General features: G+C 47.5%; 1 protein-coding gene across 6 annotated transcripts in view; it reads right to left on the minus strand.

The window, feature by feature from the left end:
• Positions 1 to 20,039, minus strand: part of HDAC4 (histone deacetylase 4) — a 666,648-nt gene that overhangs the window by 150,258 nt on the left and 496,351 nt on the right. For all 6 annotated transcript variants that reach the window (XM_082260868.1, XM_082260870.1, XM_082260869.1 and 3 more), the window contains 3 exons: positions 16,169 to 16,276; positions 5,929 to 5,984; positions 831 to 918 (listed from right to left, as the gene is read on the minus strand). In XM_082260868.1, coding sequence (XP_082116994.1) covers positions 831 to 918; positions 5,929 to 5,984; positions 16,169 to 16,276 — 252 coding nt within the window. The remainder of the gene's footprint in view (positions 1 to 830; positions 919 to 5,928; positions 5,985 to 16,168; positions 16,277 to 20,039) is intronic.

Here is a 20,039-nt window from a genome sequence, read left to right on the forward strand (position 1 = left end):
TCACATTTTATGACCAATTTGTGCAGAAATCCATATCATGCCAAAGGGTTCACATACTTTTTCGTGCAGCTGTATAGAAATATATGTGTAACATAGTCTTAGATGTAGCTAGTAAACAACTCTATAAATCCAACCCTTATAGCTTTCAAACTCACAGTGTGGATTCCAATCAGAGTAACAGGATGAGTGAAATGGCGTGACATCAGAGGGTATGTCCATTTATCAATGTTGATGTTTTTACTACAGTATCCATGTACAATCCATACCCTTTCTTTTTTATTCTCTATGTACATTGTTAATACCTTTCTTACCATCATTTTATGAGCCTATTAAAACGTGATCTATACTTGATCTGACTTGTTCATTTTTTGATGTGTCTATATTTATATTAGTCACATAGGGCCACACACCTAATGTAAAGTCCCAAACTTTTGCTATTTTCATGTTACAATAGGGATGGAGGCACATGTCTTTGTGAGCCTCATTCAAAGTCCCAACCCTTCTTTTTCTTCACAAAGAGGGGTAGGGTTATAGGTGTCCTCAAAAGCTTTTCACTGTCCAATAACCTGAATGTACCAGCCTATAAACTTGGGTCTATGAATACTCAGATTGCATCCAGTACTGTTCTCAGTCTCCCATGTTGAATATTAGGATCTACTCAACAAAGAAAGAAAAAACAAAGGACATTTTTGATGAAAAAAGTACTGCAGGGAACAGCTCCAAAATCAAAAAAGTGAGCATTGCAGTCTAAGCTAAATTTAATTTAAAAAAAAAACACATTTGCTCAGAGTTAGCTTCAGCATGCACTTCAAGAAGTAACATCCACATACCCAATCCACTATCAACGTCTTCTCCACATTAAATCTTTGTTGGATGAGCTTGGCTGTAACAGCGACAGAGTTGAAGTAACAGAAACCCCTAAAAAAATTGACAGGCTATTAAAACATTAAATTTTCTTTTATTATTGCAAAGCACAGAAAAAGTGGACCTGAAAGCATAAAATGGGATTTTTGATTTACTGTAAGATCTATCTCTCTGATGTTCATTGACAGACACAGCTCCTCATCTTCATAACTATTGGGTTATACTGCCCCCTACAGGAGTAGGACACAAGGCATAAAAAGAATCTGGCCACGCCTATGGGCAGTCCCAGGGAGTATATTCCCTCTCTCTGCTATAGGTACTCAGTTTTGTTACAAGCAGTGGGTGCTGTGTCCATCAATGTTCATCAGAGAAATTGATTTTATGGTAAGTCAAAAATCCCATTTTCCCTTTCGTTCTTTGACGGACACAGCTCACAAGGCCAATTTCTGATCAACAGCGAGATTGGCGAGGCCAGTCTGGAGCCACTAAGATGACCGGAATCCCTTCTGCTTTTATCATGCATAGAAGTCTTGGCAGAAGCTTGAGAGGAGGGAAGGCGTAAATCAGACGATAAGAAAAAACCCACAATGCCACCGGCGCGTCTGTGGCGTCCCCCAGAGAATCCCGTGACCGAGCCACAAACCTCTGCACCTTTCCATTGAGCCAAGACGCCAACAGATCCACCTCGGGGATGCCCCACCGAAGACACATCTGATGGCACCACTTCCCTTTGGTCGAACATCCGCCAACTGAATTAATCCGCCTGCTAGTTTTCCACCCCGGAAATGTGTATGGCAGAGAGGGCTGGAACAAACCGTTCTGCCCACCTTAGAATGCCTGCTACCTCCAGAGCCGTCAGGATACTTTTTGTGTCCCCTTGGTGATTGACATAAGCCACGGCAGTGGCACTGTCTGATTGAACGCGGACCCGACATCCATGAAGACGATCCACCAATGGTCCAGGCACAGTCCGATCGTTCAGAGTTCCAAGACGTTGATCAGTAGTCTGGACTCTTCCAGAGTCCAGAGCCCTTGAGCAGAATTTTTGCAGAGGACGCCTCCCTAGCCAGACAGGATGGCATCCGTGGTGACCACTGTCCAACATAAGGGACGATTTGACCAGCCAAAGCTCCAGAGAACGAAGCCACGATATCAAGGACTCCTCTGTTGCCTGGCTCAGCAGGATCGAATTGTCAAGAGACTCCAGAGTTTTGACCCTTTGGCCAGAATATCCCTTTGCCGGGACCCAGTATGGAACTTTGCGAACGGAACCGCCTCGAAGGTAGACACCATCAGGCCCAGCACCCGCATGCAAGTCTGGAGGGATGACCATCTGCTGGACAGCAGGAGACGAATTGCAGCCTGCAATTTCTGGAGTTTGTCCAGAGGAAGGAGCACTCTGGCTAAGACCAAGTCCAGAGTAAGACCCAGATAGTCCAGCTTTGTAGCTGGAACCAGAGCAGACTTCTGAAAATTCAGAATCCAGTCAAGCTCCCTCAGAGTTCGTATAGTGATTTCCAGGTTTTCCACCAGAGCAGTAGGAGACTCGGCTTGCAGAAGGAGGTTATCGAAGTAGCCCAGTACCACAATCCCCCATTTGCATAACAATGCTAGCTCCGGGCCCAACACTTTTGTGAAGACCTGAGGAGCAGATTGGAATGGGAAGTTAAGCATCCTTGAAGTCGATAGAGGCAAGAAAATCCCCCTGATGTAGGGATGCCACCACCGTGCGAATGGACCCCATCCTGAACTTCTGCACCCGCACAAAGCAGTTCAGCGCCTTGAGGTCCAGGATTGGACGCAACTTTCCTTCCTTCCTGGGAACTGTAAACAGGTTTGAGTAAAAACCCTGAAAACGTTACAAAGTCGGAACCGGACAATCACCCCTTGAAGCAACAGGTCTTGTACTGCCCAAAACAGACCTGTAAATGATCCGGGGACAGGCGTAAGTTGGAAGAAAAGAACCTTGCCGGGGGACAAGTGTGAAACTCGATCTTGTAGCCGGACCAAATGACTTTGTGGACCCACTTGTCTTGTACCAGGGAAGTCCAGGGGCCTGGAAACCAACAAAGACGTTGCCCCCCCCCCCCCGGATGCGGGCACATCTTAATGCTGAAGGAGCCTTGTGTGCGGGTCTGGAGAAGCCCACTCTCGGCTTGCCAGACCCGGTTTGTATGGATCCTCCAGAGGAGGCCCTGAAAGGCTTCGAGCCTTAGTCAGTTGACCCTGAGGGACGAAAAAGCCTTTAGTAGCCTGCAGAAGAAAAGTACTCTTTTCCCCGGTGAGAGCTTTAATGATGTCATCCAGGGTAGCCCCAAACAGGCGATACCCTTGAAAGGGGAGATCAGTCAAGACCTTTTTAGAAGTCTGGTCCGCAGCCAGCATTTAGGCCTAAAGGCACGCACGAAAGGACCACTGCCGAACAGAGCGCTGAGCCACTGGGGTCATTCAGAGTTTGTGACACCAGGGCAATGGTGAATACCAGCCTCAGTGCCGAAACCAGCCAGTGTACAAATTGCAGGCCACAGTCTCCACCTTCCCCTCAGTCGGATCCTTAAAAGGCCGGGGACTCTTCAACCGGAATCATAGTTGCCTTGTTCAATCTGGAAACCAGAGGGTTCACCACCGGTGGAAAAGTCCACTTCTTAAAAAAGGACCCCTTATAGGGGTAACGCCCAGTAGATTGCTTAGGGATGTATCCACTCTTTAGTGACAATTTTGTTAAAATAGGCAGGGGAAAGAAAACACCTTTGCCGCTGTGGATGGCTTGTGAGTGCCAAAGGGAACCTGCGCCTCCGTCGCAGCCTCTATCTTCAAGGTGTCACGCACAGATACAATCAGTGCATCCATCAGCACCTTTTCGTGCGCGGTTGCAGATGTGGAGGAATCATCCTCACTATCTGAGGATTCCAGGCATGTGGCCGCAGACCCAGCAGGGTGACCCATGTCCGCAGCAGCTGAATCAGATTCAAGATCTGATGAGACACATGGGGTAGGGGAAAGCGGAGGAGGGGAAGCTTTTTGCTAGCCCGTGGTCTGAAAACCACCTCCACCCCGAACACCAAGGTCTCCAGGACCGCCGTCCGTGCATGGGTGGATAGTTGGGATCCGGAGGGCCCTGCAGACTCAGAGAGGGGATCAGGTGGGGAGATGTGCTCCAAAGACTCAGTGAGTGACCAGAGGGACCCTATAAAAGTGTACAACACTGCAAATGGACAACCCCCACCAAGCTGGTAGCACCACCCGGTCGCCAGGCACAAAGCACCAAACGACTCTCAGCAGAGAGGGAGAGAACCCCCCAGACTCACCACCCATCAGAAACAGGCACCTGCTGCCACCAGGATAATCTGCAATCCCCATTGCGGAGATCAAGAAGTGAAAAGATCCAGGAGTCAGCACCAGGGGATGAGGAGGGGCTACCAGCACCAAAAACGCCACCCACAGGGCACCACTGTCATGGCCGCTGCTAATCTCAATGGCAAACCACCACAAAATGGCCACTGGACTACACAAAAATGGCCGCCATGCATAGAAATACACAGGCTACAGCAAAATGGCAGCCCCGTGCGACACCACAAAGGCTCCCAGGAGGGATCTCTAGGCCTCAAAAATAGGCCCAGGCAGGACAGGGCCCCCCCCCCGGCCCCTATTGCCAGTATAGCTCCCGGCCCCCACCCCAGGAGGTGGACCAGACCAGCCACACAGCCCCAACATAAATGGAGGGGGGGGGGGGGAGTAGGATGGGGGACAGATGAAAGGGGGTGCCTGACAGGAAGAAGGGGAAGCAAGGGGTCTAAATGTCCCAAGGAGGGGCCCATGTCCACCCCAAAACCCTCCAGGGGGAGAGGGGGGACAACTACTCACCCTACCAGGAACCCAGGAGGCTCCGCTCCAGACAGAACCCCTCGTCATCGAAATGGGGGGCTGTCGGCCAGGAGGAACGCTGCGACTTAGGCCGAGACACGGTCTTATGCGACCTTACGAGGCGTTTAACTCGCAGGTCAGCCCCCGTCCAGAGGGGCTATGTCGTGGCCGACCTAGCGTGGAGCTGAAGTCTGCGCACACTAGCTGGCCAAACTGGGGCGTGACCACTGGATCTAGATTATCCAGCCCATCGCCCAGTCTGACAGTTGACTGTAGATCTCACAGGAAAAAAAAAAAAACAAGAAAAAAAAAATTTCCATCTAGAAAGATCAAATTTGCCAGGTCCAGAGATCTCAACAAGGAACTAGGTCCTTACTTCTGACTAGGCAGAAAAAAAACTGAGTACCTATAGCAGAGGGAGTATACCCCCTGGGACTGTCATAGGCATAGGCAGATTCTTTTTCTGCCTGATTTCCTACTCCTGTAGGGGGCGAGATAACCCAATGGTTAGGAAGATCAGGAGCAGTGTGTCCGTCAATGAACTAAAAAGAAATTAAGATTTATCATTTTATGGGAAGCTTCTAGAAATGTTAATTGCATTTTTTTGAAGGGTCTTGAAAAATGTACCCATAACAGCGCACTTGGTTTTTTTAAGGATGCTTAGATACTCCTGTTTCTACAACCTCTAAGTCGTATATCTCCAGTGAGATCTAAGTCCCTGCTGTCTCTTATTGCTAGTCTCAGTAAATTGGGCAAGGCCATTACTGCGTTGCTCACTGTTCTCCTTGCTGGAGGCTCTGGCATGAAGAAGCAGATTTTTCCACTACTAAAACATCTACAAATACACAGTGCAGAACAGGACTTGGTAGGTCAGTAATAAAGATAATCTGCAGGGAGACCACAGGTGATGCTGGTGACAAGTCATTTGTCCCCTGCCTTTTCTTTTGGCACAGTTTAGTTCCTCCTCAACACCATTTGCATATGACCCTGACTCTGTGATGCACTCCCAAGTACAGACATGTGACAAAAACACAGTCAGACACACAAACACCTAGAGAGATTTGGATTAAAGCCAAATAATCTACCAGTATTATCTGCAGTATAGAAGGAAACCAGGCATTGTTCCAGTGGGAATGGACCTAAACAAGTTAATCAGTAAAACAACTGCTGAGGTACAAGTAATGCGAGGAAGACACTTACATAGGTGTGCTCTCTTCAGCATGGTGTCCAGGAGGGCGGACTACAGCAAAGCCATTCTTTGTAAATAGGGATACAATAAAATTTAATTACAACTCAAATAAGGAGATCATGGAAAAGTGGTTTACAGATCACAGCCAGTTAAAAAATGTATACATTAAGGAATCTAGTACCTACATACAAATTCATGAAGATCAAGTTTTGTATATCTGCAAACTTGCCATTCACAAGCATAAACAAATAAAATAAAATGCGATTTTTGACTTACCGTAAAATCAATTTCTCAGATGTTCATTGACATACATACACACAGCTCCTGATATTCTTAATCAGTGGTCCTCAACCCTGGTCCTCACGGCCCACTAACATGCCAGGTTTGCAAGATAACTGAAATACATCCCAGGTGATATAATTTGCTGCTCAGTGATTGCAGTACTCTAGTCTGCATCTCCCCAAGGTAATACCTAAAATCTGGCCTGTTAGTGGGCCCTGAGTTGAGGACCACTGTTCTTAATCATTGGGTTATAGTGCCCCCTACAGGAGTAGGACACTAGGCAGAAAAAAAGTCTGGCCATGTCTATGGGTAGTCCCAGGGGATATACTCCCTCTCTCTGCTATAGGTACTTAGTTTTGTTACAAGCAGTGTAAGAAAAATACAACTCCACAGAGGGATGGTTGCGGTGTCCGTCAATGAACATCAGAGAAATGGATTGTACGGTATGTCAAAAATCCCATTTTCTCTTGTTCATTGACAGACACAGCTCCTGATATTCTTAACCACTGGGACATCCCAAAGAAGTGGTAAACATGAGGGGTGGGAACAGCAAAAAAAATTCCCAAGGCTAAACAGTAGCCAACCAGGAAATAGGAACTCAACCAAAACAACTGGAGCCCACGAAGAGGATCAGGTTCTCTAAACAGCAACCTGCAAAAACTTGCAGTCAAAAGAAGCATCCGCAGATGCCAATACATCCACTTTCTAAAACTTTGTGAAAGCGTGCACTGGCGACCAGGTAGCCACCTTGCAAACCTGTGTCACCGGTGCCGGATGATGGAAGGCCCAGGAGGCACTAAGCGCCCAAGTAGCGTGCGCCATAACGAGGAAAAGGAGGAACCTGACACTTGATGGAATAGGCCTGAATCGCCATCTGTCTGATCCATCTGGAAATGGTCGCAGAGGAAGCAGACAACCCTTTCAGAGGCCAATCCGTGAGCACAAAGAGTCGGACTTCCCGAAAGACTCTGTAGCTGCCAGGTACACCCTAATCGCCCAGAGCACATCCAAGGCATGAAAGGCAATTTCCTTCAGATGTTTAGGCCTGGGACACAGGGAAGGCAACACAAGGTCTTCATTCAAATGAAAATCAGAGACAAGCTTTGGTAGGAACGACGGACAGGGGCGAAGAACCACCGTATTTCTGTGAATCACCAGGTTAACGACAGGATAACGCAGACAGTTCCGACACCCTGCGCACAGAGGTGATAGCCACCAAGAAGGCCACCTTCTGGGACAGCGTAAGCAGGGAAATCTCCCAAAAATTCTCAAAGGGAGGCTTCTGGAGGACCGAAAGCATCAAATTGAGGTGCCAAGGTGACAACAGAGACCGCATCGGAGGAACCAAATGTCAAACACCCTGAAGAAAGGTACGCACCAGGGAGTGTGTGGCCAAATGTCGTTGGAAGAAGACCGCCAAAGCCGACACCTGGCCCTTGATGGTACTCAAGGCCACTAAGCAATCCCTTCTGCCTCGATCCTCCGTGGAAGTCTTTGCAGAAGCTTGAGAGAAGGAAAGGTGTAAATCAGACGATACAGACCCCCACGGGGCCACCAGTTTGTCTGTGGCGTGTGCCAGATGATTCCGTGACCGAGCTACAAACCTCTGCACCTTTCTGTTGAGCTGAGACACCAACAGATCCACCTCGGGGTGCCCCACCAGAGACACAGCTGATGAAACCCCTCCAGATGAAGGGACCACTCCCCTTGGTCCAACGCCTGATTGAGGCAATCCGCCTGCCAGTTTTCCACCCCAGGAATGTGTACGGCGGAGAGGGCTGGAAATAACCATTCTGCACACCTTAGAATATGGCTACCTCTAGAGCCGCCAGGACACTTTGCCCCCCCTTGGTGATTGACATAAGCCACACCTGTGGCATTGTCTAATTGAATGCGCACTGGACATCCCTGAAGACGATCTGTCCAATGGTCCAGGCACAATCTGATTGCTTGGCGTTCCAAGACATTGATTAGTAGCCTGGACTCTTCCAGTGTCCAGATCCCCTGAGCAGAATGCTTGCTGAGGACACCTCCCCAGCCGGACAGGCTGGCATCTTGGGTGACCACTGTCCAGTACAAGGGGAGGAAGGATTTGCCCAGCCAAAGCATCAGAGAACAAAGTCACCATATCAGGAAATCCTTCGTTCCCCATCTCAGACGGATATGATTGTCCAGAGACTCCAGAGTCTTGATCTATTTGGCCAGAATCTCCCTTGCAGGGACCTCGTATGGAACTGTGCAAACTGAACCACCTCAAAGGTAGACACCATCAGGCCCAAAAACAGCATGCAAGTCCGGAGGGATGACCATCTGCTGGACAGCAAGAGATGAACTGCAGCCTGCAGTTTGTCCAGAGAAAGGAGCACTCTGGCTAAGGCCGAGTTCAGAGTCAGGCCCAGATAGTCCAGCTTTGTGGACAGAACCAGCGCACACTTCTGAAAATTCTGAATCCAGGCGAACTCCCGCAGAGTTCGTATTGTGATCTCCAGGTTTTCCACCAGAGCAGTAGGAAACTCTGCTCGCAGAAGGAGATTGTCCAAGTAGCCCAGCACCGCGATCCCCGGTTGGTGTAACAAAGCTAGCACTGGGGATAACACTTTTGTGAAGACCCGAGGAGCTGAGGCAAGACCAAAGGGTAATGCCAATAGCTGATAATGCTCCTCACCCACAGCAAAGCGGAGAAAGTGCTGGTAAATGGCACATATTGGAAAGTGAATGTAGGCCTCAATGATGTCGATAGAAGCAAGGAAATTCCCCTGATGCTGGAATGCCACCACCATGCGAAAAGACTCCATTCTGAATTTCTGCACCCGCACAAAGCAGTTCAGTGCCTTGAGATCCAGGATTGGACGCACTTTACCTTCCTGGGAACTGTAAACCGGTTTGAAAAAAAACCCTGAAAACGTTCCGACGTTGGAACTGAGACAATCACCCCTTGAAACAGCAGGTCTTTTACCACCCAAAGCAGACACTGTAAGCGGACCGGGAACAGGCGCAAGTTGGAAGGAAAGAACCTTGGTGGGGGGGCAAGAGCGAAACAATCATGCAGCCGGACCAAATGACTTTGTGGATGCACTTGTCTTGCACCAGGGAAATCCAAGGGTCCGAAAACCAGCGAAGATGTCCCCTCAACCCCGAAGCTTGCTCATGGTTTGCCAGACCAGGTTCGTTTGGATCCGCCAGAGGAGGCCCTGAAAGGCTTTGAGCCCTTGTCAGTCGAACCCTGAGGAACATTAAAACTTCTTATGAGGCGGGAATGAAGGCCCACATCTACGACAAACTTTCTTGCCCTTAGTAGCCTGTGGAAGAAAGATGCTCTTCCCCCCTGTGAGACCTTTTATGATGTCATCCAGGGTAGCTGCAAACAGGCGATTGAAAGGGAAGATCAGTCAAGGCCTTTTTAGAAGTCTGGTCTGCAGACCAGCATTTGAGCCAAAAGACATGCCGAAGGACCACTGCTGAAACTGAAAGCTGCGCCACTAGGGGAGAACAATCCAAAGAGGCATCACAGAAACTGCAGCCCTTGGACCAGCTGGTACGCCAGCTCAGCAAAGGCAGGGGGAGCTATTCTCCCTCCAGGTCACAGCATAAAGGCTGAGCCCACTTGGTCAGAATTTGCGACACCAGGGCAACGGTGAATATTGGCCTCAGTGCCGAATCAGCAGCAGTGTACAAATTGTGGGCCACAGCTTCCACCTTCCTGTCAGCCGGATCCTTAAAGGACCAGGACTCTTCAACTTGAATCATGGTTGCCTTGTTAAATCAGGAAACTGGAGGGTCTACCACTGGTGGAACAGTCCACTTCTTAATAAGGGACTCCTCATAGGGGCAACGCCCAGTAAAGCGCTTAGGGACCCCAAAGGGACACTTTATTCATCTCCACTCTTTAGCGAAAATTCTGTCAAAATAGACGGGGAAAGGAAACACCTTTGCCGCTCTGGATGGCTTGTGAGTGCCAAACGGAACCTGCTCCTCCATCGCAGTTGCGTCCTCCAACTTCAAGGTCTCAAGCACAGATACAATCAGCGCTTCCACCAGCACCTTTGTGTGCGTGGTTGCAGATGTGGAGGATTCATTCTCACTATCAGAGGATTCCGGGTGCATGGTTGCAGACCCAGCAGGGTGAACCACGTCCGCAGTGGCCGAAGCAGATTTAGGATCGGATGAGACAGATGAGGCAGTGGAAGGCAGGGCTTTTTGCAAGCCTGTCACCCGAAAACCACCTCCACCTGGGACACCAAGGACTCCAGGACCGCCGTAAGTGCATCAATGGGTTGTTGGGACCCAGAGGGCCCCATAGTTTTAGAGAGGGGGTCAGGTGGGGAGATGTGCTCTAAAGACTTCATGAGTCACCAGGGGAACCCCACAAAACAGGTGTAAAACCACTGCAAGGGACACCCTCACCGTGCTGGCAGCACCACCCAGTCGCCAGGCACAGAGCACCAAGCAATCCTGAGCAGAGAGGGAGAGAACCCCAACCAGACTCACCACCCAGCAGAAACAGGCACCTGCAGCCCCCAGGATAATTTGCACTGCACGTGCGGCGATCAGGAAGTGAAAGGATCGAGGAGTCAGCACTAGGGGATAAGGAGGGGGCTCCCTCCGACGAAATCACCGCCCACAGGGCTCCAATGTCATGGTAGCTGCTATTTTCAATGGCAAACCACTGCAAAATGGCCACCGCACCACACAAACATGGCCGCTGTGCAAAGAAACACACAAGCTACAACAAAATTGCAGCACCACGAGGCTTCCAGGGACACAGGAGGGATCCCTAGGCTTTAGGGACAGACCCAGGCAGGGCGGGGGCCCTGGCAGGAGCCCCCACCAGGTACAAGTCCCCCCTCCCCCCCCTGCGGCAAACCCATCCAGCCCCCATCCCCAGTACAGCGCCCTGCCACCACCCCAGGAAGTGGACCAGATCACGCAAGCAGCCCCAGCATAAGTGGAAGGGGGGGGGGGTTTAGGATGGGGGATGGATGAAAGGGGGATGCATGACGGGAAGAAGGGGAACCCGGGGGTCCAACTGTCCCAAGGAGGGGCCCACATACACCCCAAAATCCTCCAGGGGGAGAGGGGGCACAGCTACTTACCATACCAGGAACCGCATGGCCACTGCTCCAGACAGAACCCCTCTCCATCGCAATGGGGGGGGGGGGGTCTTGTCGGCCAGGAGCAAAGCTGCAACACGGGCCGAGACCCGGTCGTATGCGACCTTGCGAGGCTGTTAACTCGCAGGCCAGCCCCTGTCCAGTAGGGCTATGTCCCGGCAGAGCTAGGGTCTGTTCGCGCTCGCTGGCCAGAAAGGGGTCACCACTGGATCTAGATTATCCAGTCCATCGCCCAGTGCAGCAGTTTATTGTAGATCTCACAGGAAAAATCCAGGAGAAAAAAATTTCTATCTAAAAAGAAAAAAATTGCCAGGACTAGAGATCTCAGCAAGGAACTATGTCCTTACTTCTAAATAGGCAAAAAAAAACCTATAGCAGAGAGAGAGGGAGTATATCCCCGGGAACTGCCCAGAGGCGTAGCCAGACTTTTTTTTGCCCTAGTGTCCTACTCCTGTAGGGGGCAGTATAACCCAATGGTAAGACTATCGGGAGCTGTGTCCGTCAATGAATGAAAGAGAAATACAAGTTTAAACAAATATGGTATATTGGGCTGTCTAAGGCACGACTGCTAACAACAAGCTATGTATTTATTGGTGTATGTATGGTGGAAAGTGGATAAACTGGGCGCAGATGTACATACAGGCAAGTCCCTGAGTTACAAACATTTGACTTACTTACGACTCATACTTACAAACGGAGGGAGACAACGGGAAAATAAGACCTAGCATGATTTCCAGGGATGGCTGCAATATAAGCCCTACCCCAAAAATAAGCCCTAGTAAAATCCTTGAACTCAGCCCCTCCTTCTGCAGTATTCGGAGAGGGAAAGTAGAGCTCCGGAGGGTCACGCGAGTGCCCAGCGGCGCTGTAAATATGGTATTTTCCACAATAAAGTTACAAAAGGAGACACACTGCACATTACATAATCTTTTTACAAAATCCATATTTTTACAATGACTTTATCCAAGGTTTATTTTTGGGATTACAGAATGTCATAATGCTGACTCCTGAGCTGACAGGGAGAGAACTTTTTTTTAACATTTTATTCCAGGTTTTTTGGAACATAAAGAGGGCTAAATGACACAGCACAAGCACTGTGCTGTCTACCATGCTTTAAAGGATCAGGATATTTATTTATTTTAGGGTTACAATCCCTTTAAGTTCGTCTTTTTACATACCATAAATAAATAAGACATCCCCTGAAAATAAGCCCTAGTGCGTTTTTTGTAGCCAAAATTAATATAAGACCCGGTCTTATTTTCGGGGAAACACGGTACAAATGCAACAAACCTACAGAACCGATTTGGTTTGTAACCCAGAGACTGCCTGTATTGCCAAGATCCCATTGGTCATCAGATCCCAGATGGATATTTTGTTTTTTTGGTACATGCTGTAGAATTAAAACACCTAGGAGTTTCATATATCATGGGCATGGGTCCTACTAGATTTCCTAGGTTTGGACATCTTCTGTGGCCATTCTCAATTTTCTTGTCAAATTTTCAGTTGCTTTAATATGGAGAACAAAACAGGAGGAACTGAGAATTGTAATGGCAGGTGAAACACCCCAAAACTCTAAAGCTGCGCAGAAAAACAGTTGGGAAATATGAAGGATGGATCTTACTGCTGGAGTATCCAATATATATATATATATATATTAACACCAAAGGGTATCTTTTAGCCACCTGTGACTAAAATTTCACTTTTGGATGATCCTTTATTAAAAAGTAAAAAACCTTTGATGAAAATATATACTAACTAGACACAGTCTTCATAGAATAGGTTATACTGACAGCACTTTGCCCAAAACATGCTACAGATATTCAGCCCTGAATTTGGCCCAAATAGAGCAATGTCAGCAAGCAAGGTAGCCTTCAAATTATACTTATTAGCAAAGCATGGGGTCCTCTTAGAAGTTTTGATGTTAAGGCTGTGGTAAGGATATACAGCATCTCACAAAAGTGAGTACACCCCTCATATTTTTGTAAATATTTTATTATACCTTTTCATGTGACAACACTTAAGAAATTACACTTTGCTACAATGTAAAGTAGTGAGTGTACAGCTTGTATAACAGTGTAAACTTGCTGTCCCCTTAAATAACTCAACACACAGCCATTAATGTCTAAACCGCTGGCAACAAAAGTGAGTACACCCCTAAGTGAAAATGTCCAAATTGGGCCCAATTAGAAATTTTCCCTTCCCGGTGGCATGTGACTTGTTAGTGTTACAAGGTCTCAGGTGTGAATGGGGATCGGGTATGTTAAATTTGGTGTTATATCACTCTCACTCTCTCATACTGGTTACTGGAAGTTCAACATGGCACCTCTTGGCAAAGAACTCTCTGAGGATCTGAAAAAAAAATAATTTTTGCTCTACATAAAGATGGTCTAGGCTATAAGAAGACTGCCAAGACCCTGAAACTGAGCTGCAGCATGGTGGCCAAGACCATACAGCGGTTTAACAGGACAGGTTCCACTTAGAACAGGCCTCACCATGGTCGACCAAAGAAGTTGAGTGCACATGCTCAGCGTCATATCCAAAGGTTTTTCTTGGGATATAGAAGTACGAGTCCTGCCAGCATTGCTACACAGGTTGAAGGGGTGGGGAGTCAGCCTGTCAGTGCTCAGACCATACGCTGCACACTGCATCAAATTGGTCTGCATGGCTGACGTCCCAGAAGGAAGCCTCTTCTAAATATGATGCACAAGAAAGCCCACAGTTTGCTGAAGACAAGAAGACTAAGGACATGGATTCCTAGAAACATGTCCTGTGGTCTGATGAGACCAAGATAAAATTATTTGGTTCAGATGGTGTCAAGCGTGTGTGGCGGCAAGCAGGTGAGGAGTACAAAGACAAGTGTGTCTTCCCTACTACAGTCAAGCATGGTGGTGGGAGTGTCATGGTCGGGGCTGCATGAGTGCTGCCGGCACTGGGGAGCTCCAGTTCATTGAGGGAACCGTGAAGGCCAACATGTACTGTGACATACTGAAGCAGAGCTTCTTCCCCTTTAGAGACATTCCAACATGAGAACGACCATAAAAAACACACCTCCAAGAAGATCACTGCCTTGCTAAAGAAGCTGAGGGTAAATGTGATGGACTGGCCATGCATCTTTTCAGACCAAACCCATAATTAGCATCTGTGGGGCATCCTCAAACGGATGGTGGAGGAGTGCAAGGTCTCTAACATCCACCAGCTCGGTGATCCAGTCATGGAGGAGTGGAAGAGGACTCCAGTGGCAACCTGTGAAGCTCTGGTGAACTCCATGTCCAAGAGGGTTAAGGCAGTGCTGGAACATAATGGTGGCCACACAAAATATTGACACTTTGGGCAGAATTTGGACATTTCAATTTAGAGGTGTACTCACTTTTGTTGCCCACGGTTTTGACATTATTGGCTGTGTGCTGAGTTATTTTAAGGGGACAGCAAATTTACACTGTTATACAAGCTGTACACTCACTACTTTACATTGTAACAAAGTGTAATTTCTTCAGTGTTGTCACATGAAAAGATATTAAAATATTTACAAAAATGTGAGGAGTGTACTCACTTTTGTGAGATACTGTATATGGAATTAGATTTTGATATTCACATACCCTTTAAAGGGTAAGTTCACCTTTGGGAGCATGGTACATGTTCCACCCATTTTTTGGGTAAAGCTTATGCTTGTAACGTCACTATGCAAGCTGTAACCAGGACGTTTTTGGACTGGATCCCGGGACTGGCATTTTACTATCAAGTGCTTGTTGTTTTCAACCATTGTCAATGGCTAGGTATTTATTTTAATACTACAATGCATATACAGTTTTATACTATGTGGGCCTCTTTTTATATTTGAATTGAGCATTTCTCGTTTTTTGATGGGAGATCTTGGCGATTACAGGCAGAGATTAGGAGGTGATACAAGTTCCCCTACAAATAACACATTTACAAGCTCTCATGGCTTTTTATATAAAGGGGCCACATGTTTTGGTAAGAGTCCTCTTTATTATAGTGGTAAAACACTTAGGGAGAACTACAACTAACAACATCCTTTGTGGCTGTCAGCTTGTAATTGTCAACGAACTACCAGGGCGCTGTTGAGCACTTAAATAGTTCATTGTTTCTTCCTGTCATTGTGAAACTGTTTGTACAATTAGACAGCTTACACTGACAGTCTGCAGGAGTCCTGCTTTGCACCCGTGATCCGCAATGCTTTGCCGGCTTCTAGTAAAAAATATAATACACATTTTTTTACATGCAAAAATATGTGCATTATTATTATTATTTTTTTTTTTTATGAAAGGTGGACTTATTGTTTAACCCACATACCTAAATACAAATATCTATCTAAGTATGTTTGTCCAGGCTCTTAACAGAAGGCTGAACAGGTGAATACTTACAATAATTTTTTACTAGTGGTTTTAGAAGCCGCCTAATTTTTTTAATGAGCTGAATATCCCATTTCACTTATTAAGCAATAAAAAAACAACATATAGTTTGAAAACCCTTTTCAAATAAAGTGCACAACATTAGGACCTCTTCCTTAACTGACAATACTAATTACACCACCTGACAGCCTTTACAATGGCAACCAATTAATGTATTTAAATGTTACAATGCTGGCAGAAGGTGGGGTGAACTTTATGGGATAAGAGGAAATTTTTTTATGCAGAAAATTTAGTTGATTCGGAGCATACTATACTACTATTAAGACTATACTACTACTATACTACCGTTCAGCGTTAGCTGGACCTGAATTTTAAATGACTAATACTGTTGTAAACAGACTTCCGGTAATAAAGAAAAGGGCCCTTTTTCATGTCGATTCTATAGGGGAGGGTGCAGTGGGGATTATTTGCCATGTGCAAGCACATACCTTTAGCTCTCCTGCCACAACCTTTGAGGCAAGTTCAACTACACACCCCACAGCTAGGCGGGCAGCCCCAGAAGAATGTACTTCATTCCAAATTGTATCACTGTCAACCTGGCACAAAAGAAGGACATAAAATGTATGAATTTCAGAAACCTTGCATATGCTATATACAGAGATGCAGATACTGAACATCTGCCAGAAAAATAGGACTTTTGTATTCAATATAAAATCGGTTTCTTGGTGTCCATTGAGGGACTCCTTCTACAGGAGAATTAAAGATTGGCCAAAAGAAAAAAAAAAAAGGCAGGCCAACCTGGATAACCTCTCCCACTACAAGCATGCCTCAGTTTGGTAGCATTGGAATTTTTAATGGATGCCAAGAAGTTGATTTTAAGGTGAATGCAAAAAAATGGGATTTTTGACTTACCGTAAAATCCATTTCTCTGATGTTCATTGACGGACACTACTCCTGATCTTCATAACCATTGGGATATACTGCCCCCTACAAGAGTAGGACACTAGGCAGAAAAATAATCTGGTTATGCGTATGGGCAGTCCCAGGGGGTATACTCCCTTTCTCTGCTATAGGTTCCCCCGTTTAGTCACAAGCAGTGTCAGAAGAATTACAGAGGGGTGGGTGCTCTGTCCGTCAATGAACATCAGAGACATGGATTTTACGGTAAGTCAAAAATCCCATTTTCTCTTTCGCTCATTGACGGACACAGCTCCTGATCTTTATAACCATTGGGACATCCCAAAGCAGCAAAAAAATTCCCAAGGCTAAACAGTAACCAACCAGGCAACAGGACCTGAACTAAAACAACTGGAGCCTACCTGAAAAAAAAAAAAAAAATACACCCTCAAAGAGGATCAGGTCCTCTAAAAAGCAGCACACAAAACCTTGGGGCCAAAAGAAGCATCCGCATATGCTAACACATCCACTTTATGAACGTGTGCACCGACGACCAGGTGGCCGCCTTGTAAACCTGCATCACTGATGCTTGATGATGTAAGGCCCAGCACTAAGCGCCTGAGTAGAGTGCGCCTTGACAGGGAAAGGAGGAACCTGATCCCTGATGGAAAAGGCCTGAATAACCTGATGATGATAATAATAATAAGTCTGCCTGATTCATCTGGAAATGGTCACAGAGGAAGCAGACAACCCTTTCCGAGGCGCCTGAGTAGAGTGCGCATTGACAGGGAAAGGAGGAACCTGATCCCTGATGGAAAAGGCCTGAATAACCTGATGATGATGATGATGATAATAATAATAATAAGTCTGTCTGATTCATCTGGAAATGGTCACAGAGGAAGCAGACAACCCTTTCCGAGGCCCATCCGTGAGCACAAATAGGTAGTCTGACTCCCTAAAAGACTATGTACCTCCCAAGTACACCCTAATTGCCCGGATCACCTCCAAGGCATGCAAAGCAATTTCCTTTGGATGTTTAGGCCTGGGACACAGGGAAGGAAACACAATGTCTTCATTCAAATGAAAATCCGAGACAATGTAAGCAAGTGAATCTCCTGAAGATTCTCAAAGGGAGGCTTCTAGGGGACCAAAAGCAGCAAATTGAGGTGCCAAGGCGGCAACAGAGACCGCACCGGAGGAACCAAATATCAGACACCCTGAAGAAAGCTACTCACCAGGGAGTGTGTTGCCAAGGATAGTTGGAAGAAGACCGCCAAAGCCTACACCTGGCCCTTGATGGTACTCAATTTCTGTTTAACCCCCATTCAAGGCAGGTCAAGATCCGAGCCACCGAGAAGGAGTGAGGATGAACCTCAAGAGACTCACATCACGCAATGTACGTCTTCCACGTACGATGGTAGATCTTCCTAGAAGTAGATTTCCTAGCTTTTAACAGTGTAGGAATCAGCGACTGACAGTAAGGCAGGATGGACGATCGGTCCTTGCGACAGAAGATCCTCCCTGAGAGGAAGCCTCCAAGAAAAGTCTGCGATAAGCCGCATCAGATCGGCGTACCAAGCCCGGGGAGGCCAGTCCAGAGCCACTAAGATGACCAGAATCCATTCTGCCTCGATCCTGTGTAGAAGTCTTGGCAGAAGCTTGAGAGGAGGGAAGACATAAATCAGACAATACTGACCCCACAGGGCAACCAGCGCTTCTGTGGCATCTGCCAGAGGATCCCATGATCGAGCCACAAACCTCTGCACCTTTCTGTTGAGCTGAGACGCCAAGAGATCCACCTCGGGGATGCCCCACCAGAGACACAACTGAAAAAACACCTCCGGATGAAGGGACCGCTCCGCTTGGTCCAACGCCTGCCGACTGAAGTAATCCGCCTGCCAGTTCAACCCCCCCCTCCTGGAATGTGTACGGGGGAGAGGGTGAAATGAACCGTTTTGCCTACCTTAGTATTCCAGCTACCTCCAGAGCCGCCAGGAGACTTTTTCTGCCCCCCACCGGTGACTGACATTAGCCATGGCCGTGGCATTGTCCGATTGAATGCACACTAGACATCTCGGAAGACTACCCGCCCAATGGTCAAGACACAGTCAGATAGCTCGGAGTTCAGATACATTGATCGGAAGTCTGGACTCTTCCAGTGTCCAGATCCCTGGAGCAGAAAGTTTACCGAGGACGCCTCCCCCCGCCGGACAGGCTGGCATCCGTGGTGATCACTGTCCAATATAAGGAGAGGAAGGATTTTCCCAGACGAAGCGCTGAAGAACGAAGCCACCATATCAGGGACTCCTTCGTTCCCCGGCTCAGCTGGATTGGAAATTCGATTTGGCCAGAAACTCCCTTTGCAGGGACGTCGTATGAAACTGTGCAAACAGAACCACCTCAAAAAGGTAGACACCATCAGGCCCAGCACCTGCATGCAAGTCCGGAGGGAAGACCATCTGCTGGACAGCAAGAGATGAATTGCAGCCTGCAATTTCTGGAGTTTGTCCAGAGGAAGGAGAACTCTGGCCAAGGCCGAGTCCAGAGTCAGACCCAGATAGTCCATCTTTGTAGACAGAACAAGTGTAGACTTCTGAAAATTCTGAATCTAGCGGAACTCCCGCAGAGTTCGTATGGTGATTTCCAGGTTGTCCACCAGAGCAGTAGGAGACTCCGCATTCAGAAAAAGGTCGTCCAAGTAGCCCAGTACCGCAATCCCCTGTTGGCGCTAAAATGCTATCACCGGGCCCAACACTTTTGTGAAGAACTGAGGAGCAGATAGGAATGTGTAGTTAGGCATCCTTGATGTCGATAGAGGCAAGAAAATCCCCCTGATGCAGGGATGCCGCCACCATGCGAACAGACTCCATCCTGAACTTCTGCACCCGCACAAAGCAGTTCAGTGCCTTGAGGTCCAGGATTTGATGCACCTTGCCTTCCATTCTGGGAACTGTAAACAGTTTTGAGTAAAAACCCTGAAAACTTTCCAAAGTCAGAATCGGGACAGTAACCCCTTGAAGCAACAGGTCATGTACTGCCCCCCAAACATACCCTGTAAACGATCAGGAGACAGGCGCAAGTTGGAAGGAAAGAACCTTGCCGGGGGACAAGAGTGAAACAATCTTGTAGCCGGACTGAATGACTTCGTGGACCCACTTGTCTTGTACCAGGGAAGTCCACGGTCTGGGAACCAGCGAAGACGTCCCCCTACCTCCCGATACAGGTAATGGGGTACCTTCATGCTGAAGGAGCCTTGTCTGCAGGTCTGGAGAAGCCCGTTCTTGACTAGCCAGACCAGGCCCTGAAAGACTACGAGCCCTTGTCAGTCGACCCTGAGGGACGAAAAAACTTCTTATGAGCCAAGGAGGGCCCACATCTACAATGGGGTTCCTCGCTCTTAGTAGCCTGTTGGAGAAAGGTATTCTTCCCCCCCTTTAAGACCTTTAATGATCTTATCCAGGG

This window comes from Pelophylax lessonae (assembly GCF_965119305.1).
Source record: "Pelophylax lessonae genome assembly, chromosome: 6".
In the NCBI taxonomy this organism is placed as follows: domain Eukaryota; kingdom Metazoa; phylum Chordata; class Amphibia; order Anura; family Ranidae; genus Pelophylax; species Pelophylax lessonae.